Source organism: Stegodyphus dumicola, chromosome X2 (genome assembly GCF_044657685.1).
Source record: "Stegodyphus dumicola isolate Sdum_Otavi_A_Nest chromosome X2, ASM4465768v1".
In the NCBI taxonomy this organism is placed as follows: domain Eukaryota; kingdom Metazoa; phylum Arthropoda; class Arachnida; order Araneae; family Eresidae; genus Stegodyphus; species Stegodyphus dumicola.
The window spans coordinates 127,212,048-127,239,354 of record NC_140781.1 but is presented as its reverse complement, the minus strand read 5'-3'; the positions used below and the strand labels follow the sequence as shown (position 1 = coordinate 127,239,354).

General features: G+C 34.6%; 1 protein-coding gene across 3 annotated transcripts in view; it reads right to left on the bottom strand.

Annotated features, from left to right (window-relative positions):
• Ehbp1 (Eps15 homology domain containing protein-binding protein 1) overlaps positions 1-27,307 on the bottom strand; it is a 255,700-nt gene that overhangs the window by 73,974 nt on the left and 154,419 nt on the right. For all 3 annotated transcript variants that reach the window (XM_085809696.1, XM_085809695.1, XM_085809697.1), the window contains one exon: positions 24,252-24,325. In XM_085809696.1, the coding sequence (XP_085665822.1) occupies positions 24,252-24,325 (74 nt within the window). The remainder of the gene's footprint in view (positions 1-24,251; positions 24,326-27,307) is intronic.

Sequence of the window (27,307 nt, the reverse complement as noted above, 5' to 3'; positions counted from 1 at the left end):
AAGGAACTTTTTAAAAGTCGCAACCTTAAAATTTAATGAAACTGGCCGTGATGATTCCAATAAGAGTACAGTGGTGGCCAAAATTGTGGACACTTATTACTGAATTCAATACAAAACACAAAATTCAATTATTTGCAATACAAAAAAAGTTAAACGATAATAGTTATCTATATACATTAGATAATGATGATTGCAGTGAGTTATCAGTACTTAGTAGGGTCCCCTTTATTTTTGATTACAGCTTCACATCGACATTTCATTGAGCTGACAAGAGTTTTAAGCTTTTTTTTTTTTTTTGTTATTACATGATGCCAGGAAACAATTATAGACTCAATTAGTTCCCTTTTATTTGATGGGCGCCTCATTCGGACAAGAGTTTTCAAACGGTGCCACAAAATTTCGATAGGATTGAGGTCAGGACTGTTTTCTGGCCATGACAACAATTTAATGCTCTTTGTACGAAACCACTCTTTCGATATTTTGGCAGTGTGGCAAGAAGCAGAATCCTGCTAAAAAATAAACGAAGCATTGTTGGGAAAGAGATCTCTGATGGAAGGTAGAAGTTTTGATTCTAGAATACTGTCAATGTATTTTCTGGCATTCAGTGTTCCATCGATGACATGAAGGCGACCAATACCATCTGCTGACATGCAGGACCAAATCATAACACTAACTGGGTTCTTCACAGTTGCTTGAATGCAGTCAGGATGTAACTCTTCTCCTATTCTACGTCTTACATATTTTCGCCCATCACTACCAAATAACAATATCTTAGTTTCATTACTCCATATAACTTGTGACCACTGATCATCTGTCCAATTAATGTGTTCCTTTGCCCACTGTAGTCTTTTTTTTTTTTCATTGCTGAAAATTAAGATAAGGCTTTTTCGTGGAATTCTACCTCTTAGTCCAACATCTGTTAATCTTCTCCTAATTGTTCTTGAATTGACAGAAACACCAGCATCATTCAGATCACTTCTGATGATCGCTGATGATATTTTTCTATCTTGGAGACATAGTCATTTTATTCTTCTGTCATCAATAGATGTGGTGCACCTTTTTCGGCCTTTTCCTTCTTTGTTTTTTATTGAATTTGTCTCCTGATATCGTAAACAAAACTTCGGACTCCAGATGTAGTCACTGAACCACCCACCTGTCTTCCAATTTCAGCATAGGAAAGACCACTTTCTCGTAACACAATAATATTACATCTCTTTCTAGGTGTCCAGTGTACTCTTTTATTTGATGTCATTGCTTCTTGACTAGTTTTTACAAAAATTCCTACTTGTAATTGCAGTGTATAAGAAACAGGTCCTCCTTCTACAGAACAAAGCAAAATAATGAATTGTTTCAAGTGTAAACATGATGTCAGCTTTTACTGGCAGTTACTAACATTTGATTGGTTCTCAGAACAATAACAGTGATTGGCCAGGAAAGCTAGACATTACAAACCACTTCATAACTGTGTGTTTTATTTATATTAAAGTACATATAACTTTTTTTTTGTATTGCAAATAATTGAATTTTGTGTTTTGTATTGAATTCAGTAATAAATTCTCTTTAAAATGATATATACAAGTTTGCATTTTGCGAAACGTAACATTTTCTATAAGCTTACAAAGTTCAAAAACATAAAAATTTCTAAAAGTGTCCACAATTTTGGCCACCACTGTATATCTTCAGCAGGAAGCTGATGCGTATTCCAATTTTGGAATTCTGAGATCAGATTCAAAGTCGCAGCGAATGTAGCTATAAAATATATAATGTTACAAATGTTTAGGAATTCTATTGCAATTTTTGAATAGTAAGGATGAATGCTGTAGATGCTATGTGACTTTCGTTCCTACTGCAGATGAAAAATGGCCACGAAATAACATTAACGTAATTCCATTGGAGGTAGAAAAACTGGGAAGTTAGAAGAGAAACGAAATAAGGGAAGTGTAGAGGAGGATTTGAATACTGTCCCCTGGTATTTATCACCACGCTGATGCATAAAGTGGGGACGGCTTTCATAGCGAAGATATAGCTAGTGATGGTGATGATCGTCCCCGAACAACAACAAACAGCGACGACCGCTTAGTTGTTTCAAGGACAGAGAGAGGAAAAAAACGACACAAGGCAACATAAGCCACGGCAAACCTGCAGCACAAGAACACAGGACGCCAGATGTCAAAGTAAGCCTGTTCTCAAAAATACGTTGTATTGCCATCTGTAGTCCATTTACGTATTTAAGAGGAATTCATTTTCAGGGCAGAAGTATGTAGAGGCATTAGGATTTTTTGGAAGCAGGATAGATGAAAAATTAGCAACCGCCTTCGCCGGGAATCGAACCACGGACTTCTGAAATACCGGCTCAGTGTGCTGACCGCTACACCACGAAAGCATGCTAGGAAGGCGGAGGAAATACCTTATATACTCCCCCTTTTAAAGGGCGACTTTTTTTTTTTTTTTTAAAGGGGCCCCAATCGCCAAATCCTGGGTGAGGAGAATCATCATCCAACACCCTTTTAGTTCGAGCGCCACTGTAGAGACATTAGGTTAACTGGAAGCAAGCAAGATGAAAAATTAGCAACGCCTTCGCCGGGAATCGAACCACTAACCTCTGAAATACCGGCTCAGTGTGCTGACCGCTACACCAGGAAAGCATGTTAGGAAGGCGGGAGAAATACCTTATATATTCCCCCTTTTAAAGAGCGACTTTTTTTTTAAAAAAAAAGTGAACCCAATAGACAAATCCTGGATGAGGAGAAGCATCATACAAAATCCTTTTAGTTCGGGCGCCACTGTAGAGACATTAGATTAACTGGAAGCAAGCAAGATGAAACATTAGCAACGCCTTCGCCGGGAATCGAACCAGTAACCCTCTAAAATACCGGCTCAGTGTGCTGACCACTAGACCACGAAGGCACGCTAGGAAGGCGGCAGAAATACCTTATAAGTATATAAAATAATATCCATCACTCGCTTAAAAGTAAAATTCTAAAGCAGATAATTAGACATCCTAGCCACCCCCCCCCCCCCCGGGAAGTGTTAAATGTTGCAATCCGCCTGTCGAACTTTGAAAATTTTATAAAATGTTTTCAGACACGCAAATATAATTAAGAAATATCTATTTAACAAAATATGCAATGAAATTCCTAAGAACCTTTATTTTGGTATGCAGAACTTTTGAGTCCTGAACACTGTTTTTGAAAGATTAAAAATTAAAAAGAAAGCACGTCTTATTTTAAGCGTATTTAAATACCTACCAACAATAAAAATACATTAAATAAGACTTCTTTATAAGAATTACAATGACTGGAATTGCCTATTATGGAAAAAGAACAAGTATGCCTGAGTTGTGCACCTACAGGAATAAACAAATTATCTGTCTTTATTAACTAGAGTGAGTAATGGAGTTAAAATTAATGTAACGACTGCCATGAAAAGTAAACCTAATAAGGAGAGCTAGGACGCAAATGAGACAGGAATTAGGTGGTTTGAGTGACAGGTAATAGGGAGGCAACTGTCCAGTAGAAACGGGGGATTAAAAGTACGAGATGGACTAGGAGACGCGGATTAACCTCTAATCTACCTCTGAGTACTCAGCCCCGTGGATGAAAAGGATTGACGATGGTGACCTAACAGTATATAATTAATGACCAAACACCGGTTGAAAAGTTCCGACAGACTAAGCATTACAAGAGATAAGCCGCGTACACGGAAATTCAAGAAACACATCCACAGATACATTTGCAGAGGGAACGAAACAAGTTAACGAAACAAAAGAGATCACATTCAGCGAGAGGATTGTAAATATTATCAACACGGCCGAAAGCTAGTGGTAACAAATTCTGAGTTATCTCAACTAATTTCGATTACATTTACAGAGAGTTAAAAGTATCTCACTTAAGTTAACAGTTTTATGATTTTTAAATATTGAAACCAATTCTTTCATTAAATAAACTTTAGCCAAGATCCAACTTCTGTTTACATCAATCACACGTTAACAGAAAATGGATCTTGAGCTAATAATGCATTAGGCGTGGCCAACATTTCCTAAGGTTTGATACTTTCGACACTTGCTGCCAGTACAAATGAGAAAATATACATTCAAATGTTAAATAAACATGAAAATATTCGAAAATGATAGCTACAGCCTTTATTTTTTTAAATACTGATCCTAGATATACACGTCTAATGATCTTCAGACGGTCAACTACAAATTCAAAAATGTATACTGCGTATGCAATATGAAAACAAATAATCTAAGCCAGTAAATTCATCCTGGAATAGTTCTGCAAATTTTGCACGTATAAGTATGTAATCTTTGATATTTATTAAAGCACAATGAATATTCTCTGAGATAGAATTTCCGGTCTAAGGATGCCATACAAAAAGTTAAATTTTTATATTTCTAAAGCTGTTGCCCCCGTGATCAGAGTATTTAAAAAAAATTCCAACCTGATTTTGAAAGCATTTGTAATTAGAAATACCAGTCTGAAATCAATACTTAACACATATATGCCGCACTAACAAATGGGTATTATAGCACAAAAAAAGGGGGAACTGGATATTAGGATAACAGAGTGCTAATGTAAGTTTTTTATGATATGCGAATAAAATAGCAACAACAGTAATAATAACAACAGTGAAAAGATATGTTAAACACAAATAGCAGCCGCGACCTCAATGCAGTATTAGTTGTCTATGTCAGTTATATTTGATACAATACCGCATGAGAAAAAGAGACCTATATTTGAGGTTACAAACCGAATGTGCTGTCAGCCACATGTGAGTGACGCGGCCATCAATGGCTCAATGAAGTATGGGTCACATGTGCCCAATACAACAGTACATCTGTTAAGTAAATACATGCAGCCATATCTTTCGAACACCTTTTATGTATGTAAATATATCAAAATGTTTAAATTACTTTGGCAAAATAAAGTTGTCACGAAGCTATAATATTATGTCTGCAATAACCACACATTATGAAATGTACAAAAACTGCTATCTAAATACCTTAATGTCTATTAATGAACTTAATTTAATTTTCTAAATACAGATGCAAATACACATCTGAGTTTGAGAAATTAAAAGAGAGCTATTCAATTTAAGAATTTAAATTATTGGCTGGTTAAATTAAAAGAATTATTAATATAATTTTATTTTTTTAAAATTAAATTAATATGACTAAAAAACAAAAATTGTATTTTGCTAAGCAAAATTCAAAAATGTTAGAAATAAACATATATATTTAAAACAGCTTGATATAACTGCAAATTCTAAGACATATAAAGCTTCATCCGTTTAATATAAATAAACTTCCCTCTGTAAGATAAAAATACACCTCTCCAAGTAAGCAATCAAATTAAATAACGAAGGCATGCTAACTTATCTCTGTTTAACTTCTGCATTTTCTAAGTAACAAACTATGACTGGAATTAGTCCTGTATATTAAACATACTGGGGACCTGCATATTTATTTCTCCTTACCTTTGATTTACACGCAGTGGCGATTTAGAAACGCTATGGACACAGCGTAAACAATGCGCTTAATCAGCCAACACAAATCTTTCACATTACGCCTCGCTAGATCCAAGAACTAACTGCGTTTTATTTCCATGAAATCGAACAGAAAGAGAAATAGATAGTATATTAGTTACCCGGGTACAAGACAGAAAGAATGACAACCGGACACGAACATGAGGACTTCGTGCAAAGGTATCCAAATAGACGACTATAAAAGTGACTATTTTAGAATATTTGCGGAAAATTTAAATCCGGCAACACAATCCGGGAGAAGGAGAGAGAAAATTAAAATATTTTGATACCACTATAAGCTCGGTTCCCCGAAGAAACGAAGTTCGCAGATCGTGGAAATATTTCCAGACCCTTTATTGTGCGCGTAGGCAGGAAAAGACTAGGGGGAGACTGAAGAAGGGGGATGAATATGTTAAGCGCGGGTACGATGACACAAGTAGGGGACGAGGGCGCTCACTCGGAAATCCTACAACTTCATTAAGCCGTAATTAGAGAGCCAGCTCGACACAATAACAGGACAAAATAAGAGCGATGGTCCAGATTAGGGAGCACGTGGCGCGGGGGAGACACCTCATACGCTGACGGCTTCCTTGCAAGGTTCGCTAAGCTGCTTAGGTCGGCAGCAATATCCAGGCTTTAAGCAGTGCCGGCCCGATGCGGTCGGTCTCCATGGACCAGGACCTCTACAGCGGGGGCCGTCCATACATGGACGCAATCAACACACAAACTAGCTGTGCACTCTCTAATTAAGATACTTTTCCAGTTTCAATACGAAAAACAAGAATATGCCATCTACTCTCATATATATATAACAACATTACTGCTAATAGTAAAATATTATTAACATGTTTTTATTTTTACTAGAGTATCTGCGCAATTTTTCTCCCTCATTCGCTGAATATACAATCAATGATTTCTGCACAGCAATTGAATTCTTCACTCTCTGCATAGGGAAACACAGCTTTCTTCTTGATTCCATTATCCAATCTTTCGCATCAGCTAACCATACATCGCATTTCCATACATTTAAAGCTTTACCTCGGCAATGTGGAAAACATGGCATTTAAAATATTCTGACATAATTACTGTGTGCCTGATGTTCGTTACTAAATCAGTTCGATTTAAATTATGCTTAAAGACTGAATTATTTTTTTCGGGGTGGGGCAATCAAACACCATGGAAACATGTTCCACCTTTTCCACAAATACTTCGTATTTCTCCGCCTTTTTTTTATCGTAAATATATGTTTATACTTTATTACAGGTCCAGGAGAAAAATAACATTGAATCAAAGTCTAGTAACCATTTTCACTTTTTTATTAAATCAACTATTTTTATGGTTTTCCTCTTTTTTTATAGGTAAATACATATTTAAAAAAAAAGGGAACAAGTGACTATGGTACACTAAATGTGAATGTTAAATAACGAATTCTAAAATCTCTGCCCAAAAGATGACTTTCAAATACCGAAGTTCCATCGATGGAATCATTTCAATTCAAACTTGCGTGTCGCGTAAAGATTTTCATTAAAGCGAACAAATTATAAAAAAGGGGAAGCATAAAATATTCTAACGACTTATACAAAATTCTGCAACACACTTCAAGTAAATTTTATCAATCTATGACGAAATTTAAAGGGCATATTAATAATAATGCCGTAAGATTTTTCACACTGAAAACGGTTATTTATGATTTATTACTTTCTTAAAAAAATTATTCACCTTTATAAAGCCTGAACTGTGTTAATGTTAACTTAACCTGTGTTAACTTAATTGTTAACATAATGGTTAAAAATGATGATTGTAGTATAAATAAAACCATAATACTTACTTTTCATTTACAGAAGGCCATTATTTCCTTAAAACGAATTAAATAAAAAAGTTTAATTTATGAAAAATCAGCATTTAGAATAGCCTTAATTATGGACATGCTCAACGCGAGATGCTTTATTTATTTATTTATTTAGGTATTTCTGTGAACCAGGCCGAAGATGAAAAGCTTCCGCTCCGGTTAGATACAATAAACAAGTTTCTGCTAAATATCACTACTATATATGATTATGATCAAATTAAAGTTTATAAATGAGAATCTAACGTTAAGTGCGTTAAAAATGCCTGATACAGTAAAAGTTAGATACCTTTCATTTATTATATTATACTTGAATCATTTCAAACCCTGCTTCTGAAAACAAAGTCTCATACATTAGCAAATCGCTAATAATACAGTTGCTTCAATCATGAAAATTAGATTCTTTATACACATTTACTTTTGCCCCCATAAATAAAATGCCATTTTCAATATTTAGATTAAATTCAAAAGTACTAAAAATTTTAAATCTTAAAAGAAAAAAAAAGATGTCGAAATTTAAATGTCTGTTATTTCCCCCCCCCTTCGGTTTTAAATGAACTGAAGTAACACAGCATTTAGCAGCAAAATCCTCGAAAATTCAATTATACTGCAAATGCTTGCATTTGACATTTGATTGCATTTGATTTATATTGAAATGCTTGCATTTGACATGATTTCGTACGTATCAAATCTTCCCGCATCCTCTCACGATGAAAGGAGAATTTTGGATTAGAACTAAAAATTTTAAGGTAACAAAAAGTTTTCAAACTACTTCGTTTGCTTTAAAATCTCGAGCACTGTACAAGGAATACACAAAAGTAAAAAATCAAGAGGAGACTATCGAATAAAACAATAAAGATAAAATCTATAGAGCAAATCGAAGGTAACCTCTTTAAAAAAACAATTACTATCACCATATTTATTAAATTTCAATTCAACCAAGAAGGTTAGAGGCACTTCTTCCCTTTTAATTATTAGCCACGAAGTGACAGAAAATAAACATCTTTATTTGAATTGCCGGTAGAAAACTATTTCTCTTCTCATATAATACGCACGTAATTTGTCAATATATTTAAGAATAAACAGAAAAAAAACATCATGCCAAAATATGTAAAACATAGATCATGAAAAGCATTAGTGGTGTGCCTTAGTCGAGGATTTTAAACAAATTAAAATCAGTCTTTGGAAAGTATAATATAGTGGAGGACTTTTGAAAGAATACTCGATCGCATTTACGTTAGGTACGAGAAAACTTTTCAGAAAAGTTTTAGAGAACCTGATCCACTGAGAACTGAAACTCAGACGAAACTAGTGATGGATACTAAAGAGTTCTCTCCTCATGTTCCTGTGAATTCAGGCTTCAATAAATGGATGTTTATACTCCTTAGAAGGATCATGTTGGTCACTCTTTGTGAAGCACTTCGGAAATGAGAGAGGAACATGAACTGAATGTCATAGTAACAAAAACTCATAGACTGGAAAGCGCAGTTCATGCTATTTTAAATAAAAAGAAAAAGCAGGACTTAATTTATCACGCTTGTTTGTTTATAATAGTCAAATTTTTAATACTCAATGATATCATAAATGAAGTCTTATTATAGAAAGAGTATTAATTTGAATAGTCATCATGAATGATGCGCCTTATCCCCAAACCCAAATATCTTTCACCTGTATAACTATCTTTCCTGCAGGCTTCTGAATAATGCACGAAAGCCCTACTTTCAACACTGCGTAGAGCAATGAGCAGTAAGTAGACAGTTTTATAAACAATTAGAATTTAATATTCAGTAAGCTGATGATAGAATACATAATTAGAATAAAAATGTAAGTAAAATAAAATTTATGATTGCGATCTTATATTAAATAAAAATCTGAGTGCAAGATCAGAGATAAAATTAAGGCAAAGATGCATTTTCAAATCCGTATATTTGTCCTTCTCCATCAATCACGCAGATACATGTTTTAGCATTTCCCATATCTTATGTCATTTTTCGCTTTGAAATTTCCATCAACATTTCAATATTTTCAAATGACGTACAGGCGAATGACGTTTCCTAACTGCCTTACTAATAACACATATACTCAACAGGAAGAGTCACAAATTGAGTACCAATATTCATTTCTTTACTTCTCAGTTTAAATATATTTTTTTATCTGTTAGATATGATTAATCAAACAAACTTTTTAAGAATAATCAAAAGAAACCTAGATTCTTTTGCACGGTTCTACTCATATAGAAGCTTAAATCAATGTATTTCATATCCTACTAGACTGACAAGCAAGTTATTGCTCTAGTCTAAATCATATGACAAAGATTTCTGAAGAGTTATATAAAAACATTAAAATAACCTTTTTATTTGACTCCTGAAATTAATAGAAGGCACTGCTTATGCTACAGGACAAACTCCGCCACTTGTGGGTATTTAAAATAACATAAATTGAAATTCAAATTTAAGTAACGTAATCTAAGAAAGACTACACGCAAAATAGTTTACTTAAGCAGGCTCAAATAATTAACAGAGCTTTCTTAAAGTCGAAATAAACTCTGGCAGAGCTGGCGACAGGACGTAAGTGCAAGCGAGGCAGCCAGAATTTCTAAAACATTCAAAACTTCCGCTTAAATACAAGTAATTTGCCTTCTGATGAGGACTACGGAAAGAAAAGCCATGGTAAAATTTCAAATAATAATAATTGATTAATTAGCATAAAATTTTACATCTTAATTTCAATTAAACAAACGAGGGCTATTTTCTCTGAGATTGATCTGCTACATACATATAAAATCTCGAAAGGCTCTGGTTGGTTGGTTTATTTTTAATGGCACAAAACCTCGACGGTTATTATGCCCCAGACAAATGGTAAATAAAATTCAAGATGCACAAACACACTGTGCCAAGCTCGAAAAGGCTCTGTGAAATCGGTCTGCTAAGAGCCACAGCTTGGGCGAAAACTCCTGCAGTTTGCAAATTCAATCATTTGACTATCGGTAAATACTCATGAAAAACAAAAAGGACTCTTTTTTTTTTTTTTTTTTTTTTTAAATAAGAAAACGTGTGATAAGGCTTGTTCTCCTCTTTGAAAATTTTCAGGAAAAATGTCAGAAGTAGACGTTCAGATAAAAAACTGCAGCAAATCAGGTCAAGCTGATGGAAAGTCAACTTTCATCTTTTGAGTATATAAGCAGACACACACACACAAAATTACAGCAGTTATTATTTTTTTTCAATGATGGCACTTTTCTATGCCGGCATTGAAAGACTCCCCTAACCAGGATACCGTCTGGGCGGCGCAGTGAAAGATTTTGTCGCTTTCAAAACATATCATACAAGTGCTTAACATATTTTCAATCTAATTTCATAATTATGGAGTCTGAAATCAGCACACACATTTCCTCTCGCGAGATGCTGAGAAATGTGGCGTCACACAATTATGACTGCAGCGGTGGTAAGAGAATGTATTCGGTTGGACATTGTCTACTTTTCGGTTTTGTTCTTGTACAGCTCCTTATGTAGTATATTTTCTATGTCACCCTTCCCGTGGCTAAGATCTCTATGTCCTAGATTATTTAACAGCTTATATAACCAAACAGTTCATGCAGGTAGACGCTTAGATGGAACCGATGTTTGTCCGTCGATCCGAAGATCTCCATTTCAAGCGAAATTCTCCAGTTTAGTTTAACAATTCCTCCCTCCCAGACAACAAAAGTTTCTGTTGCTACCGTAACTGTGTATACTGTAACTGTCACAGTCATTTTTAAAGAAAGCTTACTCAATAGGTGCACTTTGTGAGAGCTATATGTCTTACGAACCTTAGAATCCTTGTTAAACTTAATCTCTATTCATCGACAGTTTCATTTACATTTTCCGTTTCTGATTCATCAAAAAATGGAATTAGCCGGTCCATATGCCATTTTTTGGCATATCACCGGTCTAATCATATATCAGAGCAGCATGATTTGAAAGATCACAGAAACTAAATGCCTTTGATATACATTAAAATACATGCGACAGTTTCATTATACCATAAAAGGACGCATCTATGGAAATTTCACAAAACATTTCATAATATGAAAGAGTTGATTAAGTAGGATGGGGAAAAAAGTATTTATTTAGGAAAACCATTTGAATAAACTATTAAAAATTTTACCATTAATATCTAACAAGTTTAAAAAGATAAAATTTATAACATATTTGAAAACGCAAAGAAAAGCACTTCTGATTAACAATTTTTAAAAATACCAAGCAAACAAATAGGTCAAAGTTACAACAGTATAAATAACAAAAAAAGACCGATGACATGAAATGCCAATACGAATATTTATTCGTTCCGAAGTATTTCGAGCCGAATGATTCGTTTCGGGAACGTATATTAATGAGCTGCAAAAGTGCATTTTTCTCATCTGAAGGAATGTAAGGCAACCGAGCTTGTTGTTTTTTATTCTTCCACCAGAACAGAAGATATTTGAAGCGTAAACATTGGAAAGTTGTATTGCAGATTCAATTAATCAACCGAGATAGCGGTTAAACGCGACTCCTTGCTACGGCCATGAGACATCTCATTCGCTCCAAAAATTTCAGAAACAGGAACTTAGTTCAGATAAATACAATGGAATATAAAAGAGCAGAAAGCATTTTGCGGAGCTCATTCTTAAAAATGATTATACACGCTAATAATCCACAATTCTCCTGAGATACAAGGCCTCAAAACGAAATATGAAAGTAACTATAATGTTTAAAAAGTGTTAGTTGCTGGATCAAGTTAATGACGTTCACATTACAATACCAGCAAAATTACGAAGCATGAAAGATGAGACAAGTGGGTTAGCTAATTGCCAAGAAATTTCATGCGGCTAATTCCATGTGAGCGAAAACGGAAAAAAGACCACAGAGAAAAGGATGGCACTTGAAAATTACAAAGCGAGCAAATTTATTCCGAAAATATTCGCCAAGTGGTGTTTCAATCAGCAACGCCTAATATTTATTTCATTCTTTTCCAAACTTCATTACGCATTTTTCTAATAAACAAACGGCGGCTTTAAAACGCGCCTTTACAGATATTCATTTCTATCAAATACAACAGAATGTCACACGCTTTTCTGCCAATTATATCATTGGAATATAAAACAGAAATCAAACAGACTTTCGAAATACAAGCGCAGCATTTTAAATTCCCTTGCAGAAAGAGAGCTTAATTAGACTTCTTTGCCTCAAATGCAGAATAAAAACTTCTAATCATAATTCATCTCGCCTCAAATGCAGAATAAAAACTTCTAATCATAATTCATCTCTTCCCTGTATCCCCAGAAAACAGCTGATATCAATAAAAATTTTAAGAGTGCTATAGCTGAAATAATATAACAAACAGAATGCAGCCGCCTAACACCAGCAGGAGCTAGAAGCATGCCACTAGATTAGGATCTCTGCAATCATACCAATGTAAAATATATTAATCACTGAGCTAAACAAGGCCACGCTGCTCACTTATCAACATAACGAATACTTTGCATAATCATAAATATACGGAAGCTTTCATAATTTGTAAGGAATTACCCATTTGTGCCGTGGTTTCTACAAATGTAGTAGTCAGCATATCAGCACGCTATACGGAAGACCTGGGTTCGATTCCCAGCGAGGGTATATTAAATTTTTGAAAAAATTCTGCCCAAAAATTTCTGATGCCTCTAGAACTTTTCTCTTGCAAATACAAGATGAAAACTCTTCCAACACACAATTTTTGCACTTTCTACTTGAAATATAAGAACAGGCAATTAAAGAGGGACAAAAAGAATATCTTAGGCTAGCCAAATACTGAATCGTAAGAAAACTGAACTAAATATGTCATGCAAGATCATCATAAGAAAATAAAATATATCTCAAACGGCAAAAGTAAACACAGATTAAAGAAACATCCCACAACCAGAAGAAATATCTTTCAATAAAGACAGAGCATTACTGAAATTTCATGATCATAGTTATCCAAATGGGAATTTCCTGAAATTCTGCAATACAATCGGGATTGACAACAACACTAAGGAACAGGAGAGGATGAAATTACTGAATGTAGTATTATTTCGCTTCTCGTAAAGGATATCTCTTATTTCAATTTTGTAGTACATTACTGAATTAGCAATCATACAACGTGCCTCCAAAACCTCCACTAATAAAGGAAATTAATACTTCTGTGATATCCACTTCTTAAATACACAATCAAATCTCCACCCACAGCGAACTTAAGTTTAATTTTCCCCGGCCAAAGCCTATTGGGTCATCCTGCATAAACAGTGTATGTGATGACGTATTTTTTGACTATTTTTATTGTGATACTTATTTTGTCCAAAGGCTTCATCATACAGTGCAATTGTAGAAGAATTAGATAAGCCTCTTGGCAAATCATGAACAACTGAATACAGATTATCGTTCTTTCTAAAATGGCAGTACAGGGTGTGGCAGCTTTCATAGTAGGATATTAAAAACACACCATAAGGCAGTAACTGTAATTTATTTATTACCTCTTACGTCAATTAATAATTAAAGGTATGCCATTTACTAATGTGTAAGTCATTGTGCATTGCGTCGGTTACTTTTTGAATAGGATGCCTGTCAAGTGATGCCCCCTCTGCACAACACATTCATCTAGGCGGTGTTGGAAGTTTGCTATAACTCGGCGTAACGTATTCCCTGGGACATTGCCGAGGGTAGTTCTGATGCGATCCTTCAACTCAGGAATGGTGGCACAACGTGTTCGGAAAACTTGTTTCAGGTGGCCCCAAAGGAAAAAGTCTGCACATAAAAGATCAGGTGAGCGAGGCGGCTCAGGAAATGTCACCAAAACGGGAAATTACTCTACCTGGAAATATCTGTCGCAATGGTCCGTCCATCTAGAATTTTCCCATGACGTCCCAAGTTGAAATGTAGCTTTATTGTAGGTTGTAAGACACTGGGTAGCAATAACAGAGTAGTTATTCTTGAAATAACTTTCAGCAGCAAAGGCACGATGCTGTGCACTCCACCGGTCCATATCACTGTCACACTCGAAATGGCAGCTCATTAGTACACGAATGCGGCACGAGCTGGCGCGCATTCACGCAGTACGTCATTGTACTACGCAAGTCAAATTACGCTATGAACGCTGCCGCACCCTGTATTATACTATACATTAGCTTCCTTCTAATCTTGCACACACATTTCTGAACTGCGGTGGGCATTACACTGACAGTGCCCTTGAAACATGGTTCTATTTTTACTTTAATTATTTTTTTCATGAAATTTGAAATTATGTCATTTAATACCACAGTAGACGCAAGAATTACGGTACGAAATATGATTAAAGACCTTCAGATTTCATGCTGCTCAAAATAGGCGATTCGAATATATAATTAAAAGCTTTGCATTCTTAAAATAAATAAATAAACGCTTTTAACGCGGATAAAACGGACCAGAATTTCACAAAGTGTTAATAACTTACAGAAAGTACTATTTTTTCCGCTTGTAATTAATTTTATCCTTAATAAAAAATTATGAACAATAAAAAAGGAAAAAGCGATATAATCACAACTAATAGAAATTTATTGCAGTCAAATTTGCCATAATTTTAAAATATTTATATCAAAAGATAAAATGAACGATTTTTAAGAGCGCATTTTCATGAACATGCAGCCATGTGAAGGAGAGGGCTTAAATACCATGTAGATTTCATAAAAACAAAAACACATTGGCATTTACACACCACCAGTGGATCAGTGCATAAGATTAAAGAACATTGTTCGTTCACTTTGAGTTCGGTTCCGATGAACAGTTCATAGCATATCACATGTATAGGGTTTTTTTCCCAACACATAACTGGAATATGAGTCAGTTTCCTCGTAAAGAACTTCACAAATGCAAAATCCTTATGCAAACAGGCTCTTTTCCAGGTTTATAAAAATTCATAGTTCTTAAAATGCTATTTTTTAAATTTAATTTCCTTACTGCTTATAGTACTCACTTTTAGTTTAATCATAAATTATTTCACATCTGATAAAATTTTTTAGGAAATATTCAAAACGATCTATAATTAAAATATGATAAAAAACCACTAATTCCAGAAAATTCGTAACATTTTTTCTTACAGATTGTAAAATCTGAAAGATGTAATTCAGAAGTTTGAATGTCGCGGCAGAGACAAAGAGTAACTTAAAATCAAAATTATCGAACGCCCATGTTGTCAGGTGAAGCCATGATTTTAAGTGTAAACACACGCTCCAAAATACACACACAGTATCAACTGCTTCAACAATCTAAAATCAATTTAAGCAGCTCATGTCAAAATATACCTTCTTGATTAGGGATACATTTCATAGAAATTTTCTGAATAAGAATTGTATCACAGCTTCACTGGAAGTGAACAAAATTACGAAAATTATTCGCATTGAGATCTGAGAACTTTACCTAAAGCGAAACCCATCAATATTGAATTATTTTGATCATCAAGTAGATTTACCTTTGAAGAAGCAAAACAGCATAGGCGCACATGGCTTTCGAAGAAGCAGAAAACCAAATGAATGTGATCACAATACTCTTAATGATCATGGAATATGATTTGAGATGATAACCAAATGAGTGAAAACTTTGAATATAGAGAATGATTACAAGTTTCTTACGCCACTGAAATAAGTAAGGATGAAACATTTCTGGAAGTAAAACTCATAAGGATACTCAAATTCCATGATTACCATTGATCGTAAAAAGTTAAGAAGTTAGAGAAGACGGGGTGTATTCCGTTACAAATTGAGATCCATAACTAATAAGTGGACAATTCCTTAAGCTTAGGAAACAATGCCAAATATCAGAAGGAAAACACCCGGTTCAAAAATGGCCCGTTCGCAAGTCTACTCAAGAAAATAGCAATTACCGTACTAGAACACTTATATGTATCTCCAAACAGATGGTATAATCGTAAGCTGAAAGAAAATCTGATCCTGCAAAAGGCGCCAAGCGGCCAAATACGGTAGCCAGAGAGGGGGGTTGAGCAACAGTGTCAGAAGCAGTGGAGGAATCAATGGCGAGGAAAAACAACCCGCACAGATTCCAAATATTTTGCTGCCAGAGGGTACGTCACTCACAAAGGAGAGAGAGAGAAAGGCCTCCAACCCGCCTTCTATAAACTACAGCTGAGGTTAATCTGCGAGAGAGGGGAAGCGTCGACATCGGAAAGGCGGAGCTTGCCTTAAAGCAATAAACACCGATGTCAGGAAGGAAATGCTAAATAGAAATGACGACGTTGTAACTCCGAGTGACGGATTTCCTGTCATCAAACATAAATACAGGTGAAAATCTCATTACAGTCGTATTTGTTACTGAAACTCCGCTCAGAAAGGATAAGCATTTGCCCCCACTTGCTATATTTAAGCAGCAGAAGGATAAAAATCTCAAAAAATATACACAACTCAACAAAACTATTTCAAGCAATACAGCAGCAGATTACAACTTAGTGTTCCATTTCATTTTCAAAATTATTGCGAACAAACTTGATTACAGACTAGGATGACAAGGCTAAGGCCTAGGGCTTCAGGTTTTAAAAGGCCCTGAAATCATCCTTCCCCATAAATACATTTTTCCTAAAGGAAACAAGAAACGGAGTACTTATAATCCCAGATAGAACACTGTTTCTACGGCTCCATACAATCTCCATCTGGCTCAAAGATGCCAGGCTGATCAAATTATGGAGGCAGACTATGAAACTAATCAAATTAGAGAGTTTAAATAGTTAAGACCCCATCTTATCAGCAAACATTCGTTTTTCGCAAGGGTTCAAGAGTACTACAGAACTTGTGAAAATATAAATTTTCATTCCGTTGCAGTCGACTGCTTGTAAGTAAATGAGGCAACAGGGAAAGCCGAAAATAAAAGTGCTTAAAAGGTATTATTGCCGTTCTGCAGAGGCACATTGTTAATATAGATAGCAGATGCGATTACTACTGATCTTCAATGGAAATGAATATAAGCCTCAAAATCGAATCAAATTGGTAAAAAGAAAAAAATATTTTAATTACGCATTCTTAATATTAAAAAATATCAAGACATAAGTCATTTCACACAGCATACACACTAAATATGTAGGATTAAACATACATAAAACTTTCCCTCACTTACGATGCAATAAAAGACTAAATGCTGACAGATTCGCAATCTAGCTATTTAATTAGCAAAATGATCAAGTGATGACCCATTTGAATTTCAAGATGATCCTGATAAATTATTGTATGATTAAAAAGGTAACAACACACTAAAAGATAAATGCTAGACCTAACATATACAAATATACATAAGTATTTTTGAAAAATCAACTTTTATAAAAATCATTTAGATATTGATGATCACTGAAAACATTAAAAGTGTATTAATTAACAATACATAAAGCAGCTTTAGTAACAATATTGATAAAAATTATGGTGGACATCTGTGGTTAATGCCAATAATAAGAAATAATCAGTAATTTCATGTTACACTCCCATGCTTATCAACATTTTGATGAGATTACAGATGATTATGAGCTCTTTCTTTCTGCAACTTAACTGATTAGCAGTTTATAGCTAAATAACTGCTTCAAGAAATGAATAATTGCTTCCATTTAGTCTTTAATGTGTAGCGATGCCGCAAGTCTTGCAAAATAAACATATACTAGTTTCTTTCATGTTAATCAGGCTGAAGTTTCCGAAACTGCAGCGCAAGATTAAGAAATTAATTAACACTCTACCTGTGTTGGAGTTTAACTATCAATTTATAATTCCAGAAACAGAAACTTTACAAATGCACAAAGGACAGAATCTGGATAACTTAATTAGACAAAGCACATGAGAAAAGCCACTGAGGACTGGATCTGGATTATTTAATTAGGCAAAGCACGCAATAAAAGACAGAGAGATAAGTAACAGCTATATTAAATCGCAATAATCTTCAAACATCAAAGGAAATGAAGAAAACAGACTGAGAAGCTATTCAGAATTCGAAACTCACTGACTGATAAAGAAATTTGTACAAACTCGGCGTAGGAAAGGAATGTTGTCATTGAGCTCAACATAAGTTTGGGGTTTTGTGTTTCTCCATACAAACGTGCATACTTTTGCACTGAGGCAATGGCCGAAACAAATACTCCAGCGTGGATTATTGTCAGGGACGGATTAACCTATTTCATGGCCCTAGACAATTTTTCATGCCGGGCCCCTACACCCGGGCTGTTATGTAATTTTTAAGAGAACTTTTTAACAAAATAACAAATAATAGGTATATAATAATAATTAACAAAAATAGTCAGTTTTCAAAAATCTTTAATGCAGCTTCCATTGCTGGTATAATTATAAACATGCGTTCGATTATGTGTCTATACAATTAACAGAATTGGAACTTTTCGTTTGTACGTCATAAATTTAGAAAACGAAATTTAATCTATTAAATATCAAAAACCATAGTTTTGAAAAAATGATTATGAATTAATTCAAAAATCCTTTTTTCTGGCTTTCAATTCTGCAAATTTATGAATTATGTCTTCGTAATTAATGTTGCCCAACGCATTTTCTTTTATGCATAGTACAGCTAAAGAAGTTAATTTTGTTTGACTTGATGAGTTTCGTAAATAGTGTTTCACGCATTTTAACACCGAAAACCATCTTTAGTCAGATGCATTCGATAAAGCCAAAGTTAAAAATATACGCAATATGATTTCCATATTTGGAAATGTCGATACAATTTGTGTTGTTTTTATAAATCGTAGCATGTCAGATGGAAACGTTAAATTTTGGCTTTTACAAAGTAATTGAAATTGTAACAGTTCCTCATCCAATTCTTTTGTTTGCTACGTAGTTTTAGTTCAAAAGATATTTTGTTACATATTACATAAAAGCAATTTCGTTTAAAGGCGTCTTGACCCTGATTATATGAACTTTTGTCGTCCTCATCATGATGAACCGTGTCAAAAAATTCTTTCCGTTTTCGCGACCTTTTTTTAGTATCGGGATAAGTTTTTATTTCCGACACTTTAATACCTCCGCTTCTATTTCCGGAACTAAATTTCTTAAACTATTAACTTAATTAAATAAATTGTCAAAAACACTTGCCGCAAACGAGAATGACGTTGTAGGGTCTTGTAAAGATTATAAGGTATTTCTCCCACTTCCCCAGCCAGCCTTTGTGGTGTAGCGATTCTGCACACTGAGCCGGTATTTCAGAGGTCCGTGGTTCTATTCCCGGCGAAGGCGGCTGCATATTTTTCATCTTTTCTGCTTCCAATTAACCTAATGACTCTACAAGTGGCGCCCGAACTAAAAGGGTTGTGGATGATGATTCTCCGCACCCAGGATTTGGCGACTACGTCCCCTAAAACCCTAGTCCCCCTTTAAAAAGGAGAGTATATAAGGTATTTCTCCCACTTCCCTAGCGAGCCTTCGTGGTGTAGTGGTTCTGCACACTGAGCCGGTATTTCAGAGGTCCGTGGTTCGATTCCCGGCGAAGGCGGTTGCATATTTTTCATCTTTTCTGCTTCCAATTAACCTAATGACTCTACAAGATTACTGCTTGCATTTATGCTGGAAAGAAGTTTATTCCAAATGACTGTTAAAATGAATTCTAAATTATTAATTTTGTTTGTTATTTCGTGAGAATCATCGAGAGATATATCAAGTAGTTTTTTTTTTTTATTTTTTTTTATTTATTTATTTTTTTTTTTTATTTCGTTGAACCCAGAGCGAATTCCTTTACTTGCATCAGCTCTACAAGACCACCTAGTGGAACATAATTTTTTTACCGTAAAATGTTTATTATTTGCTGCAAAACGTTTTTCTAAAGTGTTCCACCTCTTAATGGACACCGAAAAAAATGTATAAATGTTCTCCAATAAATTAAAACATGTTATTGCTTGAAAACATGATTCACTAGCACTACTTACTGTCAGATTTAATGAATGTGAAACACAAGGAAGGTAATGGGCTGTTTGACTATGTTTTTTAATACGGTTTTGGAGCTCAATGTATTTTCCAGACATATTTGCGGCATTGTTGTAGTTTTGTTCTCTACAGTTGCAAAAATCCAGATCTAATATTTCAAGGCTTTTTGAAACTTCATTTTCTAATGATTCTCCTGAGCGAATAAACTAGTAAAAATCTCAAAAATATCTTTATTGGGATTCCACCTTCTGACACATAACGCAATAAAAAAGTTAACAGGTCTACGTATGTTATATCAGGGATAAAGTCAATTATAACTGAAAAATATTTGGCGGCTTTAACTTTTTACACGAATGCTTTTAACATTTTTTTAGTTTAATGCTTCAATAAATTCATCGCCAATAGTTGATGAAAGATAACTCATTTTATAAGGTAATTCTCCCGCCTTCTTAGCATGGTTCCGTGGTGTAGTTGTCAGCACGCTCGACGCGAATTCGAGAGGTCCGTGGTTCGAGTCCCGGCAAGGGCATTGGTCATTTTCCATATCTCCATCTTCGAAATAACCTTTTTCTCTACGGTGGCACCCGAGCTAAACGATGACGAATTATGATTCTTCACCACCAGGAAATGCGGATTGGGTCCCTTAAAACCTCAATCGCCCTTTAAAAGGGAAGTTTATAAGGTATTTCCCCAGCATTCTTAGCATGCATTCGTGGTGTAGTGGTCAGCACGCTCGACGCGAATTCGAGAGGTCCGGAGTTCGAGTCGGCATTGCTCATTTTTCATCTCTCCAGCTTCCAAATAACTTAATGTCTCTACAACTTTGCCACTTCCTGCTGACCCGATTTTTTTTATATGCGAAGCTAAAAACTCATCAAATTCTGTCAAATATTCCAGAGCTCCTATGTAATTTCCGCAATGGGAAGCAGAAAAGAGTTCATTACTGCCAAGAAATGCAAGAGAAGTTTTAGCCAAAAACTTTATTGTTGCTACTACCCGCAGCAGTACTTATCTCCAATATTGTTTTCTTCTAAATACTGTTTTTCAAATAGTGCCTATACGTCCCTCAACTAAATTTCCTGCTATTAAAATTTTAATAGAATGTCTATGTTCAGTAGAATTTTCGTGTTCTTGCACTTTTACATTTGCAGTTTTTCAGTCCGCGTATCCTTCTGTAAAAGTTGTTCGTTTAATCGAAAGCATCTTGCAAACATAGCAGTAAATTGCTTTACCTTTTGGACTGTACACTAACTATTCTAGTTCAACATTTTCACCGTTTGCTTTACTGCAAATAAAATATTCTTCTTAAAGACCAAGTTGCAGTTTTTTCACCTTCTGTTACTACCTTTTTAATGACATGTTTAATGGTGGTTTATTTTTAAGCAAATAATGTCGCATGTCTGTTGTTAAATTTAAAGGCCACAAAGAAATGTTCAATTTTTCCGAAAAAAGTCTCATTAACTGTGGTTTATTTCATAGCAGTTATTTTTAATTCCTTTCCTTTAAATTCCTGTTTCCCACTTACAACTCCCTATTAGAATGAGTTTTTAGTATCGCGTTACATATAAATGAGGTAGAAAGAATATTTAAGGAAGGTTCAGCTTACTTCAGTAGGCTCCCCTTGCCTCCGATTTCTCCTCCGAGATTCCCACGTCTGGAACTCTATTATGCCATGTGCCTCTGGGCATTAGTTCACAGAGCCGGCAACGTCGCGTAATGCAATAGCTCGGTCATACTACAGTAGTCTCAGCCGTAGTCTTCAGTAGGACATCTTAGGAATCCTTAGTGGTAAGTGTTTACCCTAAGGCGACTTTGTTATTAAGACAACTATGCTCGGCCGTATTGTACGTGACTGTTGATTAATCTCCAGCTAATTTAATTAAGAGCCAACTACATTAGGTAAATATGTTAGTTTCGGCTAAGTCAGTTTAGTTTAGTATTAGATTAGTTTCTTATTTTCTTATCTTGGTTTAAAGCCCAAGTGGACGCTTTCCTGTAAGCCTGAGAAGGGGCCAAGTGTTATTATTTCTTTGAATAAAAGTGTATTTTAAACCTATCATGATTTTGTCGTTATGCCCTTGAACTCAGCGATAAGACTCTACACAGTTCACTAGATTTCCCTACGTTCAGCATAGACGAAGAAGTTAGAAACATTATAAGGTTTCTACATTTTGAATTTCTCCTTCATCACTTGCATTTTGGTTGTTCTCCACAATATCTGGTATGCCTTCTATGTTTTTCATTTCTATTACTTCAATTTTGGTTTCATTGCTTTCTGTCATTTCTGAATGTACTTACCGCTTTCCGGAATATTCACCAACTCCTTTTTCTATAATCTTTACTTCAGACTGAACTTCCGCGTCAATATTATCTGTTTTTGTATTAAAAACATATTTAAACATAGCTTTTTTATTTATTTATTTATTTATTTATTTATTTATTTATTTATTTTTTGTTGTTGTTGTTGTTGTTGCTTGTTGTTTATTCCCCCCCCTGCATTTTCTACTTACGCTTTCTTTTTTCGTCACCGGAAACGTGACGATAATTCATTTTATATAAAATATTTATACAATTTATTACATAAAAAGCTACTTCAGCGCTTCAACTAACTAATCACTTCAAGAAAATTAATATATAGAACCCAAAATCGTTTCTCTACCAAAGAACACCTATTCTTCGTCTCTACTTTTGCCATGTTTAATTTTTTTACTAGACTTCTGCACACCATGCAATAGGCACCCAATGTCACTTGTCACGCCCCCACCTAGCTAGTCAGCCAAATATTGTTCATGTACAGTGGGCCATTTGTATCAATACATCTTAATAAAAAAAGGAAGCTTGTAGATTTAGATTAAATTTAAATTGAGTATATGGATAAAAGTTTATTTATTTTGTGAAACAAAAGGATTAATTTACTTTTACATTTTGTTTAAGTGGACGGTGAGACCGCCCCTCCCCCCAAAAAAAGCCGTGCTCTAGACATTTGTTCATGCTATGGTCCGGCCCTGATTATTGTATTGTATACGGTAAAAGAAGAGAGGATTCCATTCATATCGAAGTATGATGCTTGTCCAAAGGCAAAAAAAATTCCTATCATAACAAATATACAGTAATTCCGTTTAATGTGATTCTGCAAAAATGTAAAAGACGTATCTAGTTTATCTATCTTTAAAGGAAAGGCTAATTTAAACAATTAACAATCAACATAACAAATATCTATGCTATTAACAAATTAAAGCATAATAACATCCAAAATGTAGAATTAATAAATTATAAATATCCATTTAAATTAGACAAGCTCAGGTTATTTATGCATGAGTGGTTAAAACCATGTCTTAGAGTATATTTTGAGCAGCCTTATTTTGTCATAAAGTACTGAGACCATACCATGCCAGATGCACTGCAATACAAAACCCCATACTAGACTACCCAAACGTTTTATATGTTAGAATACACTTACTTAAATCCTGCCAAGAAATGTTTCCCTTCCTTAATGCCAGCCTTCGTAGTGTAATTGGAAGTATGTTTGGCTAGCAATCGGAAAGTCCTGAATTCAGTTTCCAGCGATGGTAGCGGCAATTTTTCATATTCTCTCCTCCGATAAAAACTTAATTGACGCTATAAAGTTTCAATTATTTCCAGCTTGAATAAAACCTGGAATCTAAATTACACTCTGGAAGACTGATTATATCAATCACAGATAATTAAAACAAGACTTTGTCAAGATTTACGTCCGTGATGAGTCAATTACTAAATATAGATATTTCCGATGAATTCAGAAATATTCCGTTTCAATAAATTTAAGATAAGGGCAACGCTAACTCAATTTACGACACATCAGGTCATAGAAGAACTACTAACTGTGCTTCGATTACTCTGAAAAAAAAAAACGCAAGCTGCACTCCACTGTAAAGAAAGAACATAGCTAATAACAATAATAACAACACTAAAAGAATTACACACCTTCTATCTCCAGCAAAATTCTCAGTTCTTCTTTCAAAAACTCATAACGTTTTTCCAGATCACACTCTTTCTCTCTGTAAGAAAAAAGATTTTATGTGACGAAGAATTTGAAAACGTAAAGAAAATACATAACACACACACACACACATATATATATATTGAAGCAACAAGACTAAGATGAAATGATGTAGAATCATTGATAGTACAGACAACAAAACGTTGAATTCGTGATGAACAGCAGACTAGCCAGCTGAAGCAGATTAAATATTCATCTTTATTTCAACAGACATTTGCGGCCACATTTTACTTAATCGTGCCTGTTCAAGGCTATTTACAATTTTGATACTGTTGCGATAGGAAGACAGCAGCGAGGCACGTCTTAGAAATATAAGCAAAGTTCACATTTATTTCAATATGGCAGCTTATTAAGGAAAAAATTTCGGTTTAAGCTCTGAATTAGATACGGCATCAGCGTTATGCAAGTCGTATGATACGGACTGATCTAGAAATGAAGCAATCCAGAAAAGGTTATCACTGTTTTTAGAATAAAGAGGGTAAATACCCAAATTAAAAATGAGGAATTAAGGGGCTACTGCTAATTTAAATTATAATTTTGATTTTGTATTTTTTTATCTTGCATAAACTTTCTTTTTCCCCCGAGGTTCACGTGCTAAATAAATCAGAGTTTACAAAGAATATTAGTATAGTGATTTGTCTCAAATATGGAATAAACAGGCTTCGAATTTTCATGATTTTTAGAGTGATATTTAAAAAAATTAAACCAATTTGTTATCAAAAGAAGAACGTGTTGTTTCGCCTACAAATGTACATGTTCTCAAAATCACGAATTAGAGTTGAGTTTCATTTAATGTAAAATACATTTTCTAAACCCAAACGGAACAGAATTAAAACTATTTGCAGACATACTCAATTTAAAATCGGCGTACTGCCATTGCATGCAAAGAGATGTTTAATTTCATTTCTTTTTTAATTTATCCTACTGACATTGGTTTTTACAAAGACCGTTTCAAAATGCAAAAATACATAGAAGTCTCAATTAACTCTCAACATAAAAAAATATATATAAAAAAATCAGACTTGAAAAGAATAGCATTTCTTTTACAGCCAGTGCTAAATAAAATTGCGTGTATTCTTCAGTAAATTGCATTCAAAGTCTCTATATAGTTTGCAAGCAACAACAACAACCCAAAGGAAAAAAAGGGGGGGGCATATCGGTTCCTATATTTACGTAATATACATATAAAAGTGATTCCACTGTTTTTGAAACCTAGCAAATCCTTTGCTAGAAAATAATGAAGAAGCTTAACGTAAAAATTAGCACAACCAACCAAAAAATTTTTTAATTCTTGCAGATTACAGTTTCATTGCACTTCAGTCCACTTAACACGTTCAGCGCCATGCGTACGTTTAAGGCAATCCCGTTCAGCTGACGCGACCTAAACGGAAAATCTAGTGTCAGCCACAGATGGCTGACGTAGCGCTCAACATGTCAATTGAATAATTGCTGCGCACTTCCAGTTTATCGTGCCACAGCTTAAAAGTGATCTCAAATAAGCAAAAAGTTAAAAACTCGCTGACCGCAGTTTCGTTGGAATTCAGTCCAACGTTAACGGAGTGATTTTTAAAGCTGAATATTTTCAGTTGTTAACTAGTAAACTGAAAAAGTTATTTTCCTCAAGTAAAGTGTGAAACCTTTGGCATACTGATCGAGGTCTGCCTAAGGCACATACAAGGAAATTTCGGAAACTAAAGACTAATTAAACGGAACTATTCGGAAACTAAAGACTAGTATACGCAAATATTTAAAATTAAAAAACAACCCTCCGGGAAAACAATACAGAGACGTGGTGTACTTAATTATGGCAAAGCACACGAAGGCTATCTCCCTAAGGGGAAGAATGCCTTCGTGGAGGACTTTCTAAGGGAAACTGGCTCGTATACACGTCACACATGGGAAAACCACAAAAACGCCCATGCAGCCAGCACGTTCGCGGAATTCGAACCTCGGACCGAACTATCATTGCTCAGCGACTTTACCGCTCGGCCGCTGGTGGGCAACAATACAGAGAAAATTCCCGTTAAGCACATTCCTAGAAATTAAAACTGAGAAACTTTTGGAACCACTGTACAACTAATAAATCTAAGCCTGGTTCTCCGTTAATGAGATCCACTATTTATACTTACACTGGTAAGCACTGTTTCACATTAAAACATTTTAAAATTAATTTTATTAAAAAAAATCTGAAGGGTTTCAGATTTTTTATTACCTTCAAAGGGGCGTTTTATTAACAGTTTGTGTGTTACCTTTATTTATTAAATATCATGTTCTCCGCACTTAAACCATAAAACTCAGTTCAAGAGCAATATCGCAAAGTAATTTTAAATTGAGCATATCTTTAGAATTTCCGATACACAGTCTCACGCGCTGGAGATTGAAATATTTTTTCTGTACAACGTAGCCATTGCTCGCTTTGAAATCCTTGAGTTAATCAATCAAAAATTCGTTTAAGTTTTACAAAATATGAAATCTATAATAAAACAAATTCCAAATTTGGGCTTCCAGATGTCCATATTCGCAGTAAGATTACGTCCTGCAAAATTTGATGGCTGTAGGTACCGTTGTTTTATCACAATGCGAGAAACATATATACATTTATGCAGATTTTTCATTATTTAATTTCTTCAAATATAATACAGGGTGATAATATTTGGTGGCAACAGTTTGAAAAGTGAAACGGACATTCAGAGTGATTCGACGCAAAATCCCAAAACGAAAACAATAGTCCCTCAGGGACAAAACCCCTCTGGACTATTAATAAAACCAAATACATGAGGCCTGGTAATATGTGACAAGAATAAATTTGTAATATTCCGTTTTTAGCTATTAAAATTATTATGCTTTAACTTTTTGTTCTCTGTCAAAAACTTCGCTTTTATGAACTGAAATATTAGGCAATTCTGAAGGAAGAAGGATTATTTCCTTACAATAATTTCGGTAAAAATTTAATAACCAAGAATTACAGGGACATCAAGCG